The 15487-nt window shown below is 43.4% G+C and overlaps 1 protein-coding gene across 20 annotated transcripts in view; it reads left to right on the plus strand.

The window, feature by feature from the left end:
• Window positions 1–15487, plus strand: part of SORBS2 (sorbin and SH3 domain containing 2) — a 158467-nt gene that overhangs the window by 113292 nt on the left and 29688 nt on the right. For 15 of the 20 annotated variants that reach the window (XM_036011737.1, XM_036011738.1, XM_036011743.1 and 12 more), the window contains 4 exons: window positions 446–502; window positions 5013–5062; window positions 7774–7961; window positions 14760–14848. In XM_036011737.1, the coding sequence (XP_035867630.1) occupies window positions 446–502; window positions 5013–5062; window positions 7774–7961; window positions 14760–14848 (384 nt within the window). Of the gene's footprint in view, window positions 1–445; window positions 503–5012; window positions 5063–7773; window positions 7962–10249; window positions 11843–14759; window positions 14849–15487 lie in introns of all 20 variants that reach the window. The other 5 variants (XM_028526541.2, XM_036011735.1, XM_028526542.2 and 2 more) reach the window with 2 other exon arrangements.

Here is a 15487-nt window from a genome sequence, read left to right on the forward strand (position 1 = left end):
TAGACAGTTTGTAGGGACTCTACCAACTTCTAGTCTGAGCCCGAGTCACCAACATTTCTCTATAACCGCTTTCAGCCACACAGGGAAGCTCACCAGCATGCCGTCCACTTGCCTGCCTGCTCCTTCAGTGTCTCCTTAGTAACCCTGCAGTCCGCTGTGGCTCGAGACCAGGAGGGCTCGTGTGATTGGACGAAACCCATTGCTAACTACACTAACCAAACCGCCCATCCCTGTGCCCCATGCTCGAGGGTCTCTGCGGACCCAGCCCTCTCCCTCCCAGGCCTCCCCCGTTGTGCTGCCTCCGCGTCACTCTGTGTGTGTACCTGATGCTGTCGTCACTCGGTTTCTAACTGTTGTCACCTTTTCCACATGTTCATTCCTTGCTGCCATTGACTCTCCTCCATTCCATCTCTGCGCTCTGCTTCTGTGGTGCACCGGCACCCAGCCCCCTAAAAAGGCTCTGGACTATGTGCAAGATCACTCTTCCGGTGTTTCCAACGAGGTAAAAGCAAATTATTCTCTCTCTTTTTTTTTTTTTAGATTTCTCTCTTAGGACCTGTTACTGTGATTCTGAACATCTGTGTTTGACAGTTCACTGTAGTGTCTCAGCTATTTTTGAAAACCTGCCTTTGCATCATTGTGTGGTAACCAGTTTCATTCCTTGGACATTAATTGTACCAAAGGCCATTGGCTCTTTCTGAAATGGGGGTGAAGAATCGTTTCGGCCATAACTGAACTGTAAGGTTCAGCGCAGTCCTGGAATCCAGGAGTGTGACCATCAAAAATCAAAAGTAGGAGTCTTGGGGCGCATATGAGGCACCTGTTTTGATTAGACTAAAGCATCCCCAGGAGGCTTCTCGGAGCCATTTCAGCATCATGCATGCAGGTGCAGAATGACCCTTTAGATCCTTAGATAGTCAGATATTTATGCCCCATATATTCCTAAAATGTATTTTAATTCTTTCATTTTCTTAAATACAATTTGTGCATTTTAGCATCAGATAAAATCAAGAATAGGGCTGACCTGTATACCCAAAACTAATACAAAGTAATATTAAATGTAAACTGTAATTGAAAAAGAAATTTGTTAAGCTAAAAAAAAAAAAGAATAGGGCTGACAAATAACTGGCACACATACCACAACTTTCCAGTTCCACACCCTTGACAGATATTACTAATCCTTCTCCACGCTGTAGCTCAGGCAGCCACTGTAATCGATCTCACTGGCACAGGACATGAAATACACTTGCCACCTCTATTTAGAAATGTTCATGACCATCTGCTAGGAAAATAAATGCTGAGCAATGTAAAACTGTATTTGAATTAGTCCAAAAAAAAGCACGAAAAAAGGCAGAAATAAGCCAGAGTCAAAGGTTTTTATGCTGCTCTTAGCAAAGAAAAATAAGACATTTTGGAAAGCAGACTTAGGACTCATCAATAACAAGCAAGAATGATAGTTTTGCTAAACATCAGCTAAAAGCCTTCCTGTGGGAATTCTTAGGAGCAGCTAGGATGGTGTAAATAAACTGGTGAATAGTAGTTTCTCTGTGGTTCTAAGTAAATACAAAAACATTTAATAAATGTTTTACTTTCATTGAAAAGTCTTAGCTCATTTAAGTATGTGCAACTAGGAAAAAAATACAGCTAGTAGAGTGCCTATGCTGCGGGAAGTACTACTGACACATGCTGGTGAAAACTGGAATTGCAAGCACAGTTTCAAGGAAATAGCCAACTTGCTACAGACTCAATTTGCAATTCCAAATTATTTCCCCTGAGCTATGTATCAGAGTGTATGTTAAACAGAAGTAAGCAAAATATTTAGGTATTAAATTAAAAGTAAAATCGAGTAATCAGGAACAGTCTGGGTTAGTGAATTCAGTCATTTCTAAACATGCATTTCTTTGTAGATGGACATGTAATGTAAAGAAAATCAAATTCAACAAGCAATTCTATTTTTATGCTTTCCTCACATCTGAAGAAAGGGCATCATTTCAACATTTGAATAGCCCAAAATTTTACTTTGGAATTCAATTTGGTCAGATATTTCTTTCATATTCTGGTTACACATTTCTAGGTTGTTTTTAAGGCAGTTGGTTCATTGAGAACTCAAATAGAATTTAGAGATCACTGTATCCAACTCCCTTATTTTTCAGTCAAGAAAAGTAGAGCTCAGTTATTTTAGGAAGTAATGTCCAAAATCACACGGGTAGATGTTGGCAAATTAAAAATAAAACAGGTCCCTTAACCTTCACTTCAGGGCTATTTCCTTTATGCCTCACTTCTTAGCACTTCCAAGTGATATCTATTTAGTGCTCAAATGCTTTAGAAACAAGTTATGTACTTAATACTATTCCTTACTGACTATTGATTTCTGTTAAATTCCTGGGCTAACTATGGTAGAAACTTAATTCTGTGCATTCTGTATTGTGATGGTAGTGGTAACAAAAATCATACAAAAAAGCACATGGCTGATGGTTAAACTGATTTGCGGTTAATCTCTTTGGAGTTCAGAGGGGTACTGTAGGATTCTGATAGCATATTAACTGTGTTATTAATTTCGTATCATGGCTTTTCAGAGTGTAAAAAGTACTGTGATAAGGTACTGTGTTTTGTAAAAATTGTAATTAATTAGACATTACCCTAGCTGCCATCAACTACCTAGTATCAAAAGCCTAGAATACCATGAACAAATTTTCTAATCTATAAATATAACCAAGAAACTGGAATTAATGAAGAAGAGCTAAGGACTTCTAAGGAAAGTATAATCACATGATCGCTTAATAGAAAGAGTGACTAGGTGCCTATACTTCATTGAAATGACCTTTGTTTAGGTCATTTTAAATGGTAAAATAATGGTGATTGTAACTACTCCGTAGATCATAATAGGTAAATAGGTTACCTCTTTTCTGGGTACAGTTCCTATTTCAGGATGAGTACCATTCATACAGTCACATACCAGGTTTTCCCTTAGTCCTCAATATAGACTTTGTACTGCTTTCTTAGAATTTAATACCGAATCTTTTTTTTCTGAGTATACATAACAATCACACAATCCGTTTCCGTTTATTTTGGACTGTGGAAACCAACACAAGGAGGAATTATCATAGTTTCTTAGCCTGACTCTAAGACAATAGGAAGTACAGAGCCTTTACTTCCTGTATGATGTTTAAATTCATGTTACAGTATTATTTAGGCTCATCCCCAATGGGAAATTCAGACTTTTTGATCACTCTGGGGATGTTCTAGGAGTTCTCTGAAATTGACACTCCGAAAGGTCAGCTGTGGTGGGCAGTCGGCTGGCCCAGCACAGGGCATCCATGCAGATAGAATGTTCCAGGGCTCTCTGGTCTTACTTTTCTGCAAACACGCACCATTAATATTTCTAAGCTGAAGTGTAAGCATCCGGTTTTATTTATTTACTCGTTTGCCTTCCTTCTTATTTAGTGTTTATTTTTCCACCTTTCCAGTGTCTGATTCATAGTTCAATGAGTTAAAATAATCTTGCAGACTTATCAGATCCGCAGGCCAAAGTTTTCCTAATTTTATATTTGTTAAAAACCTAAGAATCTAAGTGCTTTTTAGGAACTAAAATTTTTTGGATATGCTTTTTCTGCCTAACATGGAGGAAATATTCTCTTACAGAGGATGTTTTTTGTTTGTTTCTGGGCAAGATTCCATTCTCTTTAATAAGATGGAATTCAATGAAAATATAGCTGAATAGAAGCAATTTTAGAGTTTGTATAAAGGGCCTTGCCAGACTGATCTACATAAACAATCTCAAAATTATACACTAATATTTTAACTAGTTAATTGGTGCTAATTTACAAACAGAAGCTGAAGATATAGAAATAGTTCTTGAAGTGTGGTTTAATTTTCACTAGCACTCTGGTAAAATATTTCTTAGTGGTAAGAACTTAAGATAAACTTTCAAATTCTGCCTTTCTGGCTGACACTTAGAAGTTCACATGAAAGAACATTTTCAAACTAGATTTTCTTCATCAGACCAATAAACATTTGTGACGAAATATTAATCACCAAATAACACCAAAGCCAAGACTATTTAGTATACATTTTCATGTGTATTCTAGACATCAGTGTCACCTCCACAATTGTAGAGTTCAATGTTGATCCTCTCTTGCCTTTTAGATATTTTAGCAATTATCCCAGTAGATGCCCATGGGAAGTGAAACATTCTTATGGAACACTTTTGCTTACTATCTATTTCATTGTACTGTTCAGAATGAAGGAGTATGAAAATGCTGTGTATAATAAGCATTTGGAATTACTTACCAATTTGTATTTTCTATTTTTCTTTGTTCCTACAACCATGGGCAACTGAGAATTGATTTTCTAATGAAAATGTTAAAAGGCGACTTTTTTATGAAAAGGCTGTATATTGGTTCATTAAATCATTTATTTTAAACTACCTGGAATGTAACTATTTCAAAGATGCAATCTGTACCTGATTTAAGTACCAGCAGTTTAATTTCAAACCAGAGGCTGCGGTTTTTATTCCCATGTCACATCTATATTGACAGACGAAAGGTGTCTCAGGTCCTGCTGACACGCTAGGTTTTAAAGATAACGCCTGGCAGCATGACAAAAATATATAAAGAAAGTTTATGTTTTAAAATGATTGAGGAACGACCAATTTAAAAAACATCAAACCATTCCTTCATGTAGGAAATCTGTACTTAGAACCAGTTTCCTTCAGGGAGGAGTGGTGATTGATTCCTCCTGTTTCCCCAGGCAGCGTTGAGGTCGTAAGTAATTTGGGAGAAACTGACAGGTACAGGGTGGTCCCTCAGAAGGGGGAGCAGATAGGAAGAAAGGAGAAACCAGGGTGGCAGGATTGCTTTGGGGGAAGACACCTTTTACCATCATGACGAATGGTGTTTTTAATCTCAACTTTTACACTGTTCTTTTTCTAGCATACCTAATTTAATATTCGTGGACAAAAGAAATGTTGCCGTGGTGGAAATGTTCATGATACGATTGTTCTGTCTCCACAGGCCTCCTTGTATCAATCCTCTATAGACAGGAGCCTGGAAAGACCCAGTAGGTAAGAATGTTACTGCACTGTGCAACTGGAATGTTGTGTACCAGTGGTTTCTCTTTCAGTCATAGAGTGATGAGGATTACAGATCCTGTTTTTATTTCAGTGCCGTAGTTCATGAAGTTGTTTCCTTTTGTCTCTGCATCATTGTATATGGTCACATTCAAGGATTTATAAAAGTCAGGTGAACAACTTTGGACTGCTTTACAGACTGAGAAATCCTTCCCTTTCCTGTCTCCTCTATAATCAGTTTTTGTTTAAGTGGGGATTATCAACAGTTAATTTTTAATATTTTTATGATATGTATAATATACCTGAAAATTTTTGTGAATTATGTTCTACGCATATGTGTTCATTACACTCTGACCACACAAGTCAGAATTACAGTTACTACCAATAAGTGGGGATTTACTCTATACCGGGCATTGTAAGTACAGAAACACATTTAACCCTTAAGACACCACTCTGAGTTAAGTGCCTTCACCCCCGCATTACCTCTGAGCACACTGATACTGGAGCGCCATGACGTACTGAGTTGACACAGTTGACAAGGAGCAGAGACAAGGGAGACTTGGGCCACAGTAGCCGGTAGCCGACCACCGGCCCTGCCTTACGAGGCCGCCGAGGTAAGCTCTGTCGGTGGGCTCTGAATGCCGCACTGTAAAACATTGCAGAAGCTCAGACACAGCTCAGCAGCAACACTGAATCATTCAAACACTGCCAGCCACGCTGTGTCGTCAACAACACATACCCGTAGTTATGTAGCATCGATGTTCCCTTCTGTGGATTTCTTTGGACATAAGTAGGAAACCTCGAAAATTGGGCTCCTGAGTGCCACCAACATCACTAATGTCCCTGAGAAAGGACCGCCTCCAGCCCCTCCTTGTAGATCTTTTTCCGTCTACATGTGCACCTAAAATGTTGGAATTTCAGCCTTCTAATCTAACCTGCGGTTGCTGTAAAGACATGCAGACCCTCCCGTGACAGAACAATGACAGCGAGACAGGGCTAGGGGAAGGGGGGGCATCCTCTTTCGAAGAGGCAGCCAAGTGCTGAGGCCTGGCCCCACCACCACACTTGGGGGTGGGGTGTGTTCCCCTTGCTCACTCGTGGAACAGGGGCAACGCGGTAGGGACAGGAGACACTGACGGCAGCCGAGCAAACAGCACGCCGCTGGCCCACTGACTTGTGCTGCTGCCGTGGATGCCACCACGCCTAAGGTTCGACCGTCGGCATGCTGTGTGATGTGTGCCCCCCCCACCAGTGTCTCCTATGACGCTACGCTCAGACACAGAACCATGATAAAAACGTCCTGCCGGTACGACTGCTGACACCACTCAGGACAACTGGGGGAAAGGACTCTCCAGCCGTTTATTTGCTGACCAAACCGTGGGTCGCCATGATTCCAACAGGAAAACCCTGGAATCCCAGGGTAAGGCTTTTAAAGCCAAGATTCTTAGGAAGAACCCTGGGGAAGTCCTGGGGTGAGAAATTTGTCTCACCCGCTGTCTCTCTCCCTCCCAACCCTTTCCTCCATCTCAGCATCCCTCCTCGAGACATGTTCCTGCTGTGAGAACTCTTTTTTTTAAAGATTTTATTTATTTATTTTTTTAGAGAGGGAAGGGAGGGAGAAAGAGAGAGAGAGAAACATCAAAAATGTGCGATTGCTGGGGGTCATGGCCTGCAACCCAGGCACGTGCCCTGACTGGGAATCGAACCTGCAACACTTTGGTTCGCAGCCCGCACTCAATCCACGGAGCTACATCAGCCAGGGTGAGAACTCTTCCTTATGGAGAACAGATACAGGACACCAACCCCAGGACTGCATTGCCCGTTGTAACCCTTCACACTCATTGGAGAATGTTTACTTTAAAAGATGATTATAAACTCATCTCCACACACAAACCTGCACGTGAATGTTCACGGCAGCTTTGTCCCTACTTGCCAACACTTGGAAGCAGCGAAGATATACTTCAGTAGCTGAATAGATAAACACATTCTGATACACCCACATAATGGAATATTATACAACGATAAAAAGAAATGGACTATCAGAAAAAAAAAAACACGGAGAAATCTCAAAGGCATATTGCTAAATGACTGAGGCCAGTCTGAAGAGGCTACAGACTGTAGGTTCCCACTGTGTGACATTCTGAGCAGGGTAACACTGTGGAGACAGTGAAAAGATCGTTGGGGGGAGAGAGGCAGGAAGAGGCAGAGCACCTGGTGGTGGCGGGCGTGGCACATGTTACGGCAATGACACTGTTCCACAAGGTGCAGTAGCGATGGACACATGTCATTCCATACTTGCCAAAACTCATGGAATGTTCGACAGGAAACATGCACCCTATGTAAACTATGGACTTTAATTACATGCGATAATAATGTATCCGTTCATTCACCAACATCACAAACGCCCCACAGTAATCAGGGGTGTCAGTAGCGGGGGAGCTGTGCGCAAGGGACTATGTGGGACTCTATGCTTTCTGATCACTTAAAACTGCTCTAAAAGAATAAAGTCTATCAAAAAAATTTAACGAGATGATTGTAAAGAAATAGTGTTTTTAATATCAAGGAGTGCATGCTCAAACATGCAGTTTGAGGGAGGGGAAGTAAATAAGAGTTATGACCCTGTTACTAGCACATTCCACCGGCCCTTCGGCTTCATGGTGACTTTCTCCAGCACCAACCACACTGAGGCTGCTCCCTTCTTTCAGCTCTGCCAGCCTGGCCAGCGACTTCAGGAAACGGAGGAAGAGTGAGCCCGCCGTGGGGCAGCCGCGGGGCCTGGGGGACCCGAGGGCAAGCCGGACCAGCCCGGTGCGGGCGGACCTCCCGGGATCCAGCGCCACCCTGTCGCAGCCTTTCATCAGCTCTTCCCCTTCCTCCCCATCCAGAGCAAAAGGTAAACAGCAGTAGGCCGGAGTGGAAACAAGTCGCTAGTTCAAGTTTGAACCTAGAGTGCCGTGGGAGAGCGGGTCCAGTGATAACTCTCCAGAGATAGTAAGCGTTTAAATATAGTTTCGGAGCAATAGCTTTGTCCCTACACAGGGATGAGCTCAGGTTGGTCAGCCCCTGGAGCAGCAGCAAGGACTCTGTCATCTGTTGATAATTTTTTTTTCTTCCAAATAGATCATTTGTGGCTTTGTGAGGGAACAAATGCAAAGCATCAAATAACTTATTGTCAGGCCATGAAAAGATTACATGTATAAACATTTGCATATTGTCAGATTTTTCTAATGTTAGGCAACTAGCAAAATCAAACAAATTTCTAGCATAGGAATTAGAAGTAGCAACAGAGCACGTTGTTGCCTAACACATAAACTGTTTTTTTTTTTTTAATTATTTAGTTCTGGATAAAATGTGTCTAACCCATGAAGTCATTTCTCGAATCATCTGCTGTATATTTTGGTCAAGAGTCATATGTACAGTAGAATATCCATGTTCTACATGTAACATAGGGTTCAATCCATGCCAGTAGAGTAGTAAGAACTTACTGGGTTTTAGCCAGAATTATAACATTTAGGCACCATCAAGCCTTTTTCCTGACTGTCTCCCCTGGAAATTCAAAGCAAGCCGCTCCCTCAAGGCCCTGACCTACTACTGAGTGCGTTCCTGCCGCCATAACAGACATACTGCTAAGGTGCAGACGGAGGACCGAGCCAGCGTCGCTAGGCACCTGGGTCCAGACCCAAGGTGGGGCTCCACAGCCTCCTCGGCCTCCTGGGGTTGAAACAGAACAGAGAAGGGATCTGAAGTGGGTGAAGAAGGCAAACTTTAACAGACATTTCCATGAAATAGCACAGATTCAGCTGCATGTATCAAACGTAGGCACTGGAAGTGTTCCCACATGGTAGTTCCAGGTGAGAGGCAGCTGGCCTGTGTGCAAAAGACGGGCTGGTGCTGATGCCTGGAGCCTGGATGAGCGGAAGACACTAGCTCTCGTCCAAGCCCTAGGGGAGCTGTGATTACCGTTTCATGATAACTTTCCTCTAATTAAATTATCTTGATCAGATCCTAGTAATTTATGCAAATATGTATTTCTTAAGGTAACCCATGGGTGATAAAATGCCATTGATTCATTATGTGTGGATACCACCCAAAAGTTAGAATTCCGATGGATTCAGATAGATGCCTGTTCCTATCCCAGGGAGTGTTAAGGCCACCTCCTTTCCCAAATACAACATATCTACTTATTTATGTGCCCATCTGCTTTTGAAGGGTTTGGGGAGGATTATAAAGTAGGAGCTATTAATAGAGATACTTTCTTCCACTAGGTTTATTTCTAAAAAGAAAATATCACCCTAGATGCATCTGGCCTCTCCCTTATAAGTTAACTCGGCAAAGCAAAAGAAAAGAGTATTTCCATATATATTCCAAATTGAGGTCGTTGCTTAGATCTCTATCTATTATCAATTTGTGAGTGAGTTTTTAAGAAGACCCCCCTGGAAAAAAGCAAGATGCCTTTAGCGCTGACGAAAGTTTTACATTCTATTCCGTTATCCTCAGGAGAGCCTGCCTAGTAAAAGGTTCTAGGTAGAGCAATTAAAGAGGTAAATTTGTCTTGTTTAATGAGATGCTAGTTCTTGTTTTCTTGGGAAAATGTTATCAGCAATAGTTGGCAGCATCTTGATTTTAAAGTTTTGGGGAATACTTTGTCTTTTTCTATCTAATACCCATGAGAAATTAATTCATATAGTTAGGGGAGTTTTAATTAAATGGAAATTGATAAATTACAGCTTGCCTATTATTGTATTTCAAAAGAGATTCAAATCCTGACCCTATTAAGTTGATTATATCACTTTTGGCATTAATGCTCAACGTTGTAATTATGGCCAAGTCATGCTATTAGCTTATAAGATACTATTGCACTTGGGGTATATGAGACTTGCAGGGAGATGTCTCAAGTATTCCATAGAAACAGGCGTATTATCTACACCCATTACTTTCTATGCATGGTTTTTAAACTCTAATCTCTGTCAAGCTGCACTCACTGCGAAGTATCCTCATGCTTTAGAATTAGACCTTTCCCCCCCAAGCTGAAACTTCCCCGAGACGGTGGGTGTCTAGATTAAAGCCCTGCCGCCTTCTCTGTGCTCTGCTCTCTGATGCTAACTGACTGTGCTCTCCTCTTCGTGAAACTTTTAACTTCTCCACGTGTCTCTCTTCCACCACGCTGCTCTGGATGTAAAGGTGGGGATGATAGCAAAATGTGTCCGTCCCTTTGCAGTTCCTCAGGGCTTCCCAGTAGCGCCTCGCAGGAGGCGGAGGACTGTAGCGCTCACGGACAGCACCTGGACGTCCCGCGGGACTCGCAGCAGCGGGCCGCCGCTTTCAAAAACGGCTGGCAGATGGCCCGGCAAAACGCAGAGGTCTGGAGCAGCACGGAGGAGACGATTTCCCCCAAAGTCAAGTCCCGCAGCTGCGACGACCTCCTCACCGACGGCTGCGACAGCTTCCCGGACCCGCACACCAAGTCGGAGAGCCTGGGCTCGCTGCTCGGCGAGGAGGCCGGCACGGGGAGCTGCCCCGGCCCGTGGGCGGCCGCCTACCTCCCGGAGGGCCGCGCCGGCGGCGACGGCCGAGCCCGGCTGCGCCACCACCGGTCGGCGCACGACGCGCCGGGCTTCCTCAAAATGTACAAGAAAATGCACCGCATCAACCGCCAGGACTTGATGACCTCCGAGGTGATCTGCTCCGTGCAGTCGAGAATCCTGCAGTACGAGAACGAGCCGCCCAGCCGGGGCCTGCTGCACGCGTGGGGCCAGTGCTCGGCCGAGGAGGTGCCCAGGGACATGGTGCCCACGCGCATCTCCGAGTTCGAGAAGCTGATCCAGAAGTCCAAGTCCATGCCCAACTTAGGGGACGAGACGCTGTCTCCCGTGATCCTGGAGCCGCAGCACAACGGGCTGTGCCCCAAGAGGCGGTTTTCCATCGAGTCCCTGCTGGAGGAGGAAAGCCCGAGCCGACACGCGTGCCAGGTGCCGCCGGGCCTCCAGTCGCAGGCCCTGGTGCCCATCCACATCGAAGTCACCAGCGACGAGCACCCGAGGCCGCGCGTGGAGTTCTCCGACAGCGACCAGGACGGCGTGGTGTCGGACCACAGCGACTGCGTGCTCGTGGAAGGGTCGTCCTTTTGCAGCGAGAGCGACTTCGACCACTTCTCCTTCACGTCCTCCGACAGCTTCTACGGGTCCGGCCGCCACCACCACCACCACCACCACCACCACCGGCACCTGGTCAGCTCCTGCAAGGGCCGGTGCCCCGCCTCCTACACGCGGTTCACCACGATGCGAAAGCACGAAAGGGCTAGACATGGAAACGCGGAGGGGCCCCGACGGCAAGAGCTGGACCCCGGCCTCTCCAAACTGGCCTTCCTGGTCAGCCCCGTGCCTTTCCGGAGGAAAAGAAACTCGACTCCCAAAAAGCAGCCTGAGAAGGCCAGGTGCAAAAAGTCTGTGTTTGAGGCCCTGGACTCTGCCCTGAAGGACATCTGTGACCAGATTAAAGCTGAAAAGAGACGGGGGAGTCTGCCGGACAACAGTATACTGCACCGCCTGATCAGCGAGCTGATGCCCGACGTCCCCGAAAGGAACTCGTCCCTCGCGGCTCTAAAACGGAGCCCCAGGCACCAGCCTTTCCACCCGCCGCCTCCAGAGGGCGCTACTCCCTGTCCGTGGTACCTGAATGACTGTGGGAGAATGCCTCACAGCGCCTCTCTGCAGGACATGGACCCCAATAACAACTACCACCTCCAGGGCCACGACAGGGCCCTGAGTCTCCAAGGTGGATGAGCCTTTCTTTGTTTCTCCCTGTGGTGCAGACACCCACCTTCCAGCTCCTTCATTGCCCATTTCTCCATCTCCTCATTCCCGCTCTGGGCGGCCACCCGGTGTCTGTGTTGTGCAAACATGTCTCACCAAACAGGTCTCATCTGCCCATGTGACATTTGGACTCCATGCATGGCTTAAAGTGATCACCAATTCACAAAAATTTACTCACTCGAAATTGAAAGGGACGACGATTTTTGTAGCTTAATGTTAGGGTTGAAACATCTGTCAGTCACCATGACCCAAGAAATTAAGCGTTTTGACAATTTAAAAAAGATTTCAGGACAAATTATAATTGAATATCAGTGCCCTTGAGAGATTACCAACTTTGCATTAGCTCTTTTATTGTTGGAAACTGAGTCAAAACCAACAGTTTAACAAATAGTCTTTTCCTTGATTTTTTTTAACTTTGTAGTCATTCACTCAACAAATAATTTGCTCATATTCTATATAGGAGATACTATTTCAAAACACTCAGAAAGCAAAACTGAAATATGTAATGAGGTAATTAGTGGACAATTAAGTAAGACTAGGAATTATGTATCATTTTCTCCACTTAGAGGACACCGCTGGGATAAAATTTTTGTGAATGTGTCTTTAAGCTATATACATATAAAAGTCTCATCTCCATCACTCATTGTACTCATTTTCTCTCCCATCCCATCACCTAATTTATTAATTTTCTATTTCTGCTCACACAATTCTATACTGATATTTGAATTAGACCATTTAGGGTTAAAAGTGACTCAACTCTGTTTTCACAGATTATCGCTCTGAAGTGGCAGCACAAAGAAAAATAAGAACTCAGGTGCAGAGAACATTTTTTCTGAGGTTTACAAGGTGTTTTGTAACTGTAAAGGACAAGGTGTTTTGATATCTTTATACAATTATTTTCATTAACTCTTAAGGTGCCTCTGTTTCCTATGTACATTTTTAAGATGTCAGAATAAGCATTCCAGGCTGGAGCCTGGATCATCAATAGAGTCTTCTATGCACCAGACATTGAAAAATGTTTTACATTCATTATCTAATTAGTACTGGCATAAACCCAGGTTACAGGTATTATGATGAGCACTGATTCATAACTGAGGAAACTGAGACCCAGAGAAGACAGTAAACTTGACCAAGACCACCCAGAGAAAGGTAGCAGTGACAGATTCAAATTCTTAATACTCCAGAATTTGTTATATGGAACATAATCTCTACAGGCAAAAAAGAGTCATAATTCAAATTTCATATTAACATATATAGCTCAATTGTTATTGCACAATTCACTATGTTAGTAGTATTGATCTTTGTGCCACTTATACTATGCAACATGATTCAAAAATAATAAATTAGAATTTTTAAAAATCGATTTCTACAGTTTGAAATTTTCGCTGACCAAGACATGTCAGAATTTAATTTTTTTAGTAAATGAGCTACCTTTTCCAAGGTTTCAAAATTACAGTTTAACCACCTCTCAATTTTACATGCATATAGAATATATACTATTATTGAAACATAATTTGAGAGATCTTTGAAATGCATTTAAAGGGTATTTCATATTTTAAGAACATATTTATTTTTCCAATGGTGTTTAGCCCAAGTGAAAGAAAAATAGTTTATATTCCATGGGTTAGTAGAAGTAATTTAACATTTACGATCACTATGAGAGCCCTATAATCATAAAAGTAGGTTAATTTGCAATGAAAGAATAGACTGCACGCAATCCCCTAGCATTCATGAAAATAACTGGTTACATTTACCTAAAATATTTATGGCTACGTTTCCTTCCAAAGACATTTATCTTCATCTGTCATGTAACTGATATCCCAGCTGCTGTGAGTACACAGTTCTTCCTCATAAACAAAGTAGTCAAAACCTTTCAACAATTTTTTTAATTAATCAGCAACTTTTCATTCCTTTACAGATGGATTTAGCTTCTAATGAATGTTTCTTGTTATTCAATAGAACTAAATTTATTAAAGGGATAAGAGAAAGAATTTACAAGTTTTGACCCAGTTAGACTAGTAAAATTTTACACGGTAGGTTACTGGAGTGCTTTCAGCCGCTGCTTCCACTCCCACATGTGAACACGTGAGGTGTAAGACACCACAAAGAGGTCCTTGCAATAACTCTGCACAGCAATTACTTATTGACACTTCTTTTAAGGAGACCAAAAACAATTCAGTATTTCATAAGCAGTTTGGCAACCAGTAGGACATTTTCTGTTTAGAGAATTTTTATCCCTTTGTTTACTTTCTGATAGCTAGTTGAGCCCAAGGAAAGAACAGAGATCAGGCCTCTTAAGCATTGAGCCTCAAGATGACATCTCAAGACTTAATAAACATTTAACAACAGAAAGAGAGAGAGTGAGAGAGAGAGAGAGAGCGTGACCACAGTTCTGTCGTCCTTTATTTTTCTCTTCCTTTCTTTTACTACATTCTTAAATTGTTGTCCCACAAAATGTTTCAGTTTCTGTAAATTATTGCTCTTCTCCATCTTCTATAGATCTTATAATAGTAATTATAAGTTGGAGGCAAAAAGAATGGAAATTAAAAACAAATATTGCGAAGTCATTGAGATGAAAAAGCCTTCCAACTATGAACTTCCTGAGCCAGATGCTGCTGTATAATTACACAGCAATGCAATGATTATACTTATATGCATGGTGATAATGCTTCTGCAACCTCAGATTTTTTTTTTCCTTTTAAAACGCTCTGTTTTTGTGTCTGCTGTCAGCTCTATGATTACCTGTGAGTTTTATACCCATGCTCTCCATTGTGGTGTCTCTCCATATTTAAGGGGGAACATCGTTGCCACCCGGGAAAATGGCTGAGCAGTCAGCTCTTCCTAGGTGGGTACTCACTCTGGCCCTGTCCTTCCGACAGACCGCGAGTCCCCTAGAAGTTACTCGTCCACTTTAACTGACCTGGGGAGAAGTGCGCCAAGGGAAAGAAGAGGAACTCCAGAAAAAGAGGTAGTTAGTTCCACAGCATTTGAGTTTGGTTTGGTTTTGCTTTTTTTCCAACAAGATACTTAATAATGCACTTGCCAGGCCAAGTTACATCGAAAACCAGTAAAGAACCCAGATTCAAAACATGAAAATGACAGCAGAGAAACTTAGAACGTTTTCCTTGGAGCCTGAGCCAGGCAGGGCCAGAGCGGTGCGCGTTCTGACCCTGGCTGCAGGGCTCCCCCAGCCGCGGTCCGGCCATGGCAGGGAGGCCCCTGCACCTTGACCGCACACCCGTGAGTTAACAGCCGTGGTCTAAAGGAGCCCGAGCCAGGCCACTCGTGGAGGAAGTGAGTTTCCCTTGTGCAAATTCCTGGCCCAGGGATGTTTGGCAGAGCACTACGTCAACTATACCGCAAGGCAGTGCAAAGCCTACGTAAGTCAGTTTTGCTGCCCTGCTTTTGCTGGAGAGGGTCCCTCAAAAACCAGTGTCCCTGGGAACCACCTGCCGACTGGCTCTGGGACCAATGCCCTGAGCCAGGCTGCCTTGGGCCAGAAGGTCTGATGGGGCCTGGAAGCTGGTCTTGGACTGAACGTCCCTCCAGGAGTACCTCTCTAGGTGTCGGGTATAGGCCTGTGCCTGGAGGTCCCCCAAAGACGTCA

This window comes from Phyllostomus discolor, chromosome 11 (assembly GCF_004126475.2).
Source record: "Phyllostomus discolor isolate MPI-MPIP mPhyDis1 chromosome 11, mPhyDis1.pri.v3, whole genome shotgun sequence".
NCBI classification, from domain to species: domain Eukaryota; kingdom Metazoa; phylum Chordata; class Mammalia; order Chiroptera; family Phyllostomidae; genus Phyllostomus; species Phyllostomus discolor.